Genomic DNA, 8,991 nt, shown 5'->3' on the forward strand with positions numbered 1-8,991 from the left:
CGGGAAGGGCGCGCGTCCAAGTGGAGCGCGCGTGCGCCGCGCCGAGGGCTCTGCCCTGGAGCTCCGCTCCGGGTGGAGCCGCCGCGTCCCTCCAGCTTTCCCCGCCGGTCGTGACCGGAAGTGGTGGCGACCCCGAGGGGAAGTTGAGGCTCCGTGGGGGAGGGGGCCGCGCGGGTTGAAACGGCCTGACCGGAAGCGGCGGCCCTGGGGGACCAGTCCAGGCCCCAACCTGTCCCCAACTGCTTCCCATTCCCAAAGCTGCTGGGGTCCGTTGCTGCCCTGGGCGGGCCGCGTGCGGCCTTTGATCCTGGCGGTAATTACGGGTATTCCGGCTGGCGGAGGCTCATTCATTCTCCGGCGCGGGCGGGGGCAGGAAGCGCGTGCGCCGGGAAGGAAGCGACTGGGCCAAGGTCAGGCCCCTTGTGGCCCGGCGGTGCAGGATGAAGAGGGTGGCTGGGCCTGTTGGCGACCCCCAAGGCCTCCTAGGCGCCGAGCCGTGCGCTCCGTGTCCCCCCACTCTTGGCCACAAAGGTGGACACACCAGTTCGTGGAGATGAGTGCCCGTCGGACACGTGGGGTCCTGCAAGTTCAGGATGATGTGATCAGACAGAAAAGTGACCCACCGGCGCAAGAGCCAGCAGCGAACGTGGACGCAGGCTCTTCAGTGCTGGGCACCAAGGACAGGGCCAGGAGCAGGCCAGCAGAGACACACACCTGGAAACAGAATTCCCCACCTTGTGACCAGAGCCCTGATGGATAGGCCCAGGGCCTGTGGGAGCCTGAGGAAGGCACCCGGCCCATCCCAGTTGAGAGGGGCTGTCAGAGCTTTAGGAAGGGAGTGACTTGGCCTGTGTGTTTTCCTGTGTTTCTTGGTGCCAGGCCCCCAGTTGGGTAGTGCCGAGGATCCAGCTGGGAGGTAGATCTGGCCTGGCTCCTGGAAGCACAGTTGCTGTTGATCCTGGCTTATCTTCTTCCTAAGACTATAAGCCTCTTTGCTAAATGCAGCTGGCATTCACCTGCTGCCTCTGCTACAGTCCCTTCAGCCCTCCTTAGCCCCAGAGAACATTCAGATCAGGTTCCTCCTTGTGTTATCTTATGTCTTCGCCCTTTTCCTCCTGGAAGCCTTCCAGACCTACCCCCCACCCCCACCCTGGTGGTGCTGAAGAATGACAATGCCTGGCCTATGGATAGATAGCACTGCAGCCTGTTAGCCAAGAGCTCTGGGATCAGACAGATCTGCATTCAAACTTCAGCTATGTTTTTCATACCATTGTGACCTTAGATAGGGAGCTTCAACCTCGGCTTCCTCCTGGATTAAACAGGGATGATAACAGTATTGATCTTGGTAGGAAGGCTCTTAATCTTTTCCTTTGAGCGCCAGAGAGGTGGGTGTAGAGTGTGTGCAAAGGACTCTGGAGCCAGGCAGTCTTTCCTAGGCTGCCCTCAGCTTCCTGTCCTCCAGTCCTGTGACCTTGGACCTGTCACTTCCCCTTTCCCAGGCTCAGTTTCCTCTTCGTCCCCTAAAGTGGGAAGCACAATCCACCCTAGATCACCTTGTCTTGCTGTAGGGTAGGACAGGAGGGTCAGTCAGCACACATTTCTTGAGGTTCCCATGGGCCAGACCCAGATCTGGGTGACGCTGGGCAGCAGTTGCTGTCCTGGAGCTGCTCAGAGGCCTGTGGGGAGACATACGGATATGTATGTGGCAGAGGGGTTGGAGTTGCAGAATAGCTCCTGGGAGGTACAGAAGCCCAGGGGGGCCCTCTGGGTCGGGGAGGTTGTCCAGGGGAGGTAGCGAGTCTCGAAGGACAAAGAGGAATTGGCCAAAAAGACCCTGGACTCCAGGGAGGATGACTGTGAGCTCTGGGCCGGCAGCGGCTGCCTGGCTGTCCAGGGTTGTTGGTTACCACCACTGGGCACTCAGCTTTCAGGAACCTGCGCGCAGGCGCATCACCCTGCCCCTAACCTGGCTCATTCCTCCCTGGTGTTGCCCGAGGGCGCCTGGTGGAGGCAGACTGCATATGTGACCACGCTTGCTGAGCACTTGGCAGGTGCCTGCCTGTGCCTGGTGCCTGAGTCCTAAGCCCTCGGGATGGAGGTGGTCCCCACATTTAGGTGGTTGGGCCTGAGCCCCATACCCCACAGCAGCATTGGAGCATGGGCCTGTGTGTGATTCCAGATCTTGACCCTTGACCATAACGCTGCCATCTCTGTTGACTTAATTTCTTTTGGCCAGGGTTGGGGTCTGGGAAGACAGGCTGTTCTCAGGCCTTGTAGGTGTCAGTCATTGGGCTGGGGACTCTGGGCTCCCCCTCCAGTGGAGCACAAGGCCACTGGCTGGCTCAGGGGACTCCCAGCCCCAGCCCCTCATTTCAGGTGTGACTTTCACAGGTGGCAGGAAGGCGAGTTGAGACTGTTACACTGCCAGTGTCAGCGGCCCTATTGTAGGAGCACAGAAAGCCATGGGGTTTCCCTGTTCTGTCTGCCTGGCCTTTGGTCTCATAGAACACATTTCTGTCTTGTTCTAAATGGGGAGTCCCATATGGCCTCGGAATGGATGATGCAGGGGACCCAAAGGGATGTCTGGCATGGTCCCGGCCTTGAAACTCAGGCCATTCAGAGTCCTGGATTCCTGGGGTTGCTGTGTGGGTGTCTGTGCTGGGAGCTAGTCCCTGCCCTCCCAGAGCATGAAGTCTGCTGGGATGGGGGTGGGGGGACCCCTCCTGCGGCATGTAGGACTCAGCTGTAGCAGTGGGCGTTACAGGGAGCAAGTGCCAGTGTCCCAAGAGAGGGAAGGGAGAGAAGCCGCCTTCAGCTGACCCAGTTCATCCTCACAATGCTGCTCTGGCTCTGTGATGTTGGGTTGGCCCTTGAGTTTGTCTGAGCTCTGACCATTCCAGTCAATGTGACAACGGCACTAGGTATTTACTAGGCGCCTGGCTTCTCCATTGAGCACCTCACATGCATCATCTCATGTGACTGGTGAGTGGGGGGCCGAGTCTAACCCTGCAGCCTGCCTGGAGAGGTTGTCCTGTCGCTCTGTGTGGTCGTGGGATTAGGATTTTGTGCCTACAGCAGACTGTGCTCAGAGTCTGCCATGTAGTCTGTGCTTGATGAATGCCTTCTGCTATTTGAGAAGCGAGGACACTTGAGCTGAGGGAAGGGAGACATCTGGGAAGGCTTCTTGGGGGAGGTGCTGTTTTCGCTGGGCTCTCGCAGCAAATCTACAGGAAGGAGGTGGGCCAGGTGGGAAATAGCTGCAAGAAAGTCCAGGGAGGGAGAGTCACACCCACCCAGAGGATGGGGTGTCTGGCCCTTTGGCCCAGTTAAGGGGTGACAGCTGTAAGATGGCCCATAGGTGTATGTCAGATCTTTTTTATTTTATTTGGGGTTAGGGGGCGGCTAAGAGTATTTTTGTTTGTTTAAACAATTACCAACATTTAAGAATCAGGAGCATTCACAGACCTTTCTGAAGGCCTGGGAACACCAGATGGCAGCAGGTGGCCAGGGTGGGGCAGTGGCTGCCCTGCTCCCTGCCAATCCCAGGTGGGCCTGCCGCCATAACAGTAGGTCAAGGTTCTAGGAATTCTAGAAACTTCTCTTTCTCTCATGGAGAAAGTGGGGAGTGGTGACAGGCCACACTACCCTGGCCTAGCTCATTTTCTGGCCTGGGCTCTTGGGGAGGGCTGAGAAGGACTGAAAGGTGGGGAGCTTGAGGGGGCTGGTGCTGAACCTGAGGATGTGGGGAGGGTGACTGGCAGCAAGTGTGTGAGTCCTGGGAGGCCAGGTGGGAAGCCGCTGTGGTGGTCTAGAAGTGGGGAATGGGAGAAATAAAGCAGTGAAATAGACTTCCGGGAGGCATGCAATTAAGGAAGAGGGAGAGCGAGAGAGAAGGAAATGGGGCAGGACCCTAAGGGACTGTGATGCTCAACTCTGTCTGAATACACTGGAAAACCCGAGTGAGGCGCAGGTCACGGTCTCCGGGATAGAACCTACCTGCTGACTCCAGATGAGGTGGGAAAATCTAAATAGACTTGTGGGAGAACCAGAAAAAGTTCCAAAGAGACCCCCCCAAAAAAGGGGGCATAAGATCCCCATGGTGTCATAGAGATACTCCTCCCCAGCCTGCCCCCCCCCAGGGGATGGCCCACAGGGAGGGAGGGGGCAGGTTGGGTTTCAGGCCTGGAGTTGGGGGAAGCCGCTCATGGAAATGGAGAGTGGAGACAGCTGGTTAGGGGGGTGGAGGGGCTTGTCTGCAGCCCTGTGGGACCACTTGGGGATCACTCCAGGAGTGGCCAGCTAGGCTGAAGAGGGTCTGAGGGACCGAGGCAGCCCCCGAGGAGTCAGGTGTTGAGCCGCAGCCCGCTGGCCCGCAAGGAGCTTGTGTGGGCAGGAGGCCAGACCCTAAGGAAGGAGATGAGAAAGACGGTTCTAGACAGCAGTGGATGCTAAGAAGGAAGTCAGCCCTGCACTATGACATGGGGCAGGGCCTGGGTGGCCTGGCCGGTGACATTTCAGCGGCCCCTTGAAAGGTGAGACAGCCTAGTCTTCCTGGGCTGTGAGACTAGCCCAGGCAGGTGGAGGACTAGGACGAGGCTTTCTAGGGAGAGGAGGTGGGCAGTGGGCGGTAGGCAGTGGACGGCCGGGGTGACAGCCAGGTGGGACTATGGGGCCTGGGGAAGACTTTGGATTTTGGACTCTACAGTGGGGATCTTTAGGCAGGGGAGTGATGTGAACTGAGCTGCCTTTTAAAAAATAACAGTGTTCCTGAGATATAATCCCCTTACTGTACAGTCTATCCATTTAAAGTACATTTAGTGGTATCTAATGTAATTACAGATAGGTGTAACTGTCAAACTATCACCACGCTGCTTTTAGGACATTTTCATCATCCTGAAAAGAGACTGTACCCCTCTCCACCCCAGGAACCACTGAGCTGTGTTCTGTGCACATGCGTGTTCTGGACACTTCATGTACACAGATTCACACCTGTGTGGTCTGTGTCTGGTTACTTTAGCTGGGTATGTTGCGAGGTCCACTCGTGACCAGCATACCTCAGTGCTTCCTTCGTGGCTGTGACATTCCGGTGTGTGGATGGACCACAGTTTATACGTCCGTTCACCTGCGGATGGGCGTTTGGGTGGCTCCAGCTTTTGGCTGCTGCACCTTGTGTTTCTGTGAGCATATGTGTACAGTGTTTGATAGACATGTTTTCACATCTATTGGGCATGTACCCAGAAGCAGAGCAGCTGGTCACGTGGTGGCTCTGTTTAGCCTTCTGAGGAGCCACCTGTTTCAGCTGCCCCCTTTCACATTTCCACCAGCAGTTTCTCCACGTCCTTGCCCACATGTGCTGCTTTCTGCTTTTCTGTCTACCACGGTGGTGTACAGTGGGACCTCACTGTGCTTTTCATGAGCATGGGCGTCCCTGAGGTCAGTGACATGAAGCATCTTGTCGTGTGCCTGTCAGCCTTTGTGTGTGTTCTTTGGGGGGAATGGCTAGTTCCATCCTGGGTCTGTTTTTAATTGGCTTGTTTGAACTGTGACTTCCGAAGATGAGTCTGTGGTGTGGGGAATGGGCTGTAGGCGTGGGGAGGGTGGGAGGAGGAGGAAGGGAGCATGCTGCACATGACTGCAGGGGACGGAGTGTCAAGGCTGAGAAGTAGCTACTGCATTTGGTGACTGAAAGGTTGGAGGGTACAGGGGGTAAGGACTGGCTGGGAGGTAAGGGGAGGAGATGAAGGAAAGCGGAGAGATGGGTGAGGGAGAGAAGCAGCGACTGGGCGCTTGACAAAAAGGCCTGGGCAGAGACAGGAGGGGGCAAAGAGCAGACTGGGGGCAGGATGAGGGGTAGTTCTTTCCTGATATGGAGAAGCTGGGGGAGCTGGCTGCAGGAGAAGCCAGAGGCGGGCTTGGCAGCAGAAGAAAGGGCTGGGTAATTGGTGGGCAGGCATCCAGAGGAGGTGGGTGGGTCTAATAACAGCAATAACAATAATTTGTCTACAGCTTAATACCCGCGGGCCCTGTCAGCTCCGTGCTAATTGGATTGCTGGGGTGGGCCGGCCAGTGCGGGTCCTACAGGGTGAGGACGTGGCTGCATGGTGTCAGTACGACTGGGGGTTTTGAGCTGCCAGCTGAGAGGTGGAGTGTCTCAGAAGTTGTGTGAGTCCACATCTGGACTGGCCCAGGTCCAGGCATGCTGGGCACCATGTCCTTTAGGGAGCTGTGGGCTCTGCCGCCCAGGGTGGAGCTGCCAGAAGACAGGTGCTTCCTGTCTGCTCTCACCCCCTAGATGGCAAGGGGCTGCAGCCCCCCAACTCTGAGATCCTGGTAGGACCCAAAGCCCCCCCAAGATCAGGACCAGAGGCCTCAGCATCTGCGCGAGTGAGTGGGAGACAAAGGACCTGGGTGAGCTTTGCTGGATGCTCTTCTGCACTCTCACGAAAGGACCCCGCAGTCACACCACCTGGTCCCCACACTCAGGCTCTGCGGCTGCCTGCTGGCCCTGTGTGCAGAGGCCCAGCGCGTGCACAGAATCCATTGGTAGCTGGAGGGCAGGGTCCGGGTGGGTGGCCCGTGTGCCGACGCCCACGCATTCCCTTTGGGCTGCGGTCTGGCCCAGAGGCCGCCTCCAGCAGTCTGTAGTGGGGTGGGGTTGGCCTCTGGCCTCTCACAGTTTCTGGTCAGGATCCACTCAGGTTAACAGAGAAGCCTAGGAATTGTATTTTCATGAACATGACTCACAGAAGTGAGCAGGCCTGAATGCTTGTACTCCAGGTGACAGAGTGGCAGGTAACTGCCGTACCTTGGAGACTAGGGGAGGAGAAGGGATTCTTGAACAGCTCTGTTCGTGCAGATTTCTCCCCTGGCCTCGGCTCCCTGAGTGGGGAGATAAGCCTGTTTCTTCCTCCTGTTCAGGAAGCAACTTCATGTGGGGGTTTCATCTCCTGCTTCAGCAAGAAAGGGGAAATGGAACATCCTTGTACCTGCTGCCTCCTTGAACTCAAGATAAACGGCAGAGCAGCCTGATTTGGGCTGGTGTCCTCTCAGGACCAGCCCTCCTGCTCCATTCCTGCCTCACTGCCTTCCTGGCTCCTCCCACCATGGAAACCGTGCACCTATTCCTGTGCGCAGTCTCCCGTTTCTTTCTCCATTGGTTCCCTGTCAGCCGTGCCCTGGGCCGTGGGGCTCCTGGCTGTCAGTAAGCACCTGCTGAATGCATGGGAATGCCGCCGTGGCCCCAGGCAGGTGTGGACACCTTGCTTTGAGCAGACAGAAGGAGCCCCCAGCTGCCTGGCCCAGGACTGCCCCAGAGCCCTGCAGGTTCCCTGGGGCGGGCGGGCCTGAGCTGAAGGCTGGGGCCGGGAAGTCCCTCTCTTACTGCCTTACACACCAGTTGTTCCACTTGGCAGACATGTTTGGAAGAGAAGAAGGCAAAGGAGTGGTCTCTGCCATCCCATGTCTTCTACCACCATAGTGCTTGGCTTTCTTCCTGTTCTTTTTTTTAATGTTTATGGTGTAGTCAGAGGGCCCTGTACAAATTTTTAGTCTTATTTAGTCTTATTACTCCCCCCGCCCCCCCCCCTTACACACACACAGGGCTGATGGGTTCTTTCCACTTTTCCTGTAAGAAGAATTTTCTGAGGTTTAGGTTTTCCCCTCAGGTGAGCTGGAGGAGTGGGGTCATTGGTCAGGGGCTATCTTGCGATTGTGCCCGTCACCTGGAATGCAGATCTCACTGCCCCTGGCCTGCCATGTTGCAGGTGGTGGGCATCCAGTGGGCCTCAGGGCAGGCTGGGGAGGCGACATGGGGGGCTGGGAGGTATGTCTGAGAAGGTGGTGCCCCCACACACCTGGAGAAAGACTGCTGCAGGCAGGTGCCTTCCTCCCTCTGTGGGCCCTGGGCTGAGTGAGCTAGCAGGGCAGTGTCCTGACACCATGTCCCAACACCGCAACTCTCCTGGGATCTCTGTGCCTCTGAGCCCAGCATCCCCTGTGCTAGTGATTTAGCTGCCCCGCCATGGCTGCCGGTGTCTAGGTGTTCTGCTGCTTCTCAGACCATTTTACCATCTGTAAGGCAAGTGTGACGGTGCCCATTTCAAAGAGGCCCGCATTTCAAATGACTCCTCCATCCCCACTTTGCCTGTGAGGTCCCACAGGAGACTGCCCACATCTGTGGCACCCCCAGCTGCATGGCTGGCCTGATTCTGCCTTGGGCCTTTGTCCCCGTTGACCCTGCTGTCTGTGGTACCTCCTCCTTGGAGATCCACCCGGCCCTCCGTGACCTCCTTCCTGCCTCCACACACGAGCATGCGGCAGCACTGGCCTGCATGTCTGCACGTGTTGGAGCTGTCACTGTGGTAGGCCGCTGCAGGGGGTGGCTGTAGCCTGCAAGCTTCCCCCAGATCATGTGTGGCTTCAGGCCGGTCCCTTGCTATGGGGGAGAAAGGGGCCAGTACTCCATAGTCCCTCAGACATCCACTGTCCTTCCACCTGTCTGTGGGTCTGTGTGGCCACTTGTGAGCTCAAGCACTGATCGGAGCTGATGCGTACCTACCCTCATGGGCCCTCTGTCCGTCTGCCGTCCTGTAAACTCTGTCCTCCCGTCTCATCCTCTTCTAACAGGGACCCACACATGGAGCTGCGGGAAGAGGCCTGGTCTCCGGGGCCACTGGATTCCGAGGACCAGCAGATGGCCAGTCACGAGAACCCAGGTGAGGTGGCCTCGGGCAGTTGTCAGCTGACCCCGAGCCCTTCCCCGGACCCTGGCTCCCTCCACCTCCCCTCCTGTGGTTCTGAGATCCCCTGTCGTTTCCTCTAGCAGCCTTGGCCTTGGCCTCGGCCTCAGCCAGGCTGTCTCCTGGGCTGGGTTGAGTCAAGTTTCCTTCCAGCTGCACATCCCTGGGGGCCCGTGAGTGCCACTTTCTCGCTATCCCTTGGCAAGGGTGCCCCCTCCTTCCTGTCCCTCATGGCCTAGCCCCTGCTCCCCCA

At 57.7% G+C, this 8,991-nt stretch overlaps 1 protein-coding gene across 1 annotated transcript in view; it reads left to right on the forward strand.

Annotated features, from left to right (window-relative positions):
* Positions 1-47: 47 nt before the first annotated feature.
* Positions 48-8,991, forward strand: part of ZNF787 (zinc finger protein 787) — a 42,694-nt gene continuing 33,750 nt past the window's right edge. Inside the window, exons 1-3 of the mRNA XM_019628846.1 lie at positions 48-1,345; positions 6,919-7,126; positions 8,626-8,714. Coding sequence (XP_019484391.1) covers positions 7,104-7,126; positions 8,626-8,714 — 112 coding nt within the window. The 5' untranslated portion in view covers positions 48-1,345; positions 6,919-7,103. The remainder of the gene's footprint in view (positions 1,346-6,918; positions 7,127-8,625; positions 8,715-8,991) is intronic.

This window comes from Hipposideros armiger, unplaced genomic scaffold (genome assembly GCF_001890085.2).
Source record: "Hipposideros armiger isolate ML-2016 unplaced genomic scaffold, ASM189008v1 scaffold_813, whole genome shotgun sequence".
Classification (NCBI taxonomy): domain Eukaryota; kingdom Metazoa; phylum Chordata; class Mammalia; order Chiroptera; family Hipposideridae; genus Hipposideros; species Hipposideros armiger.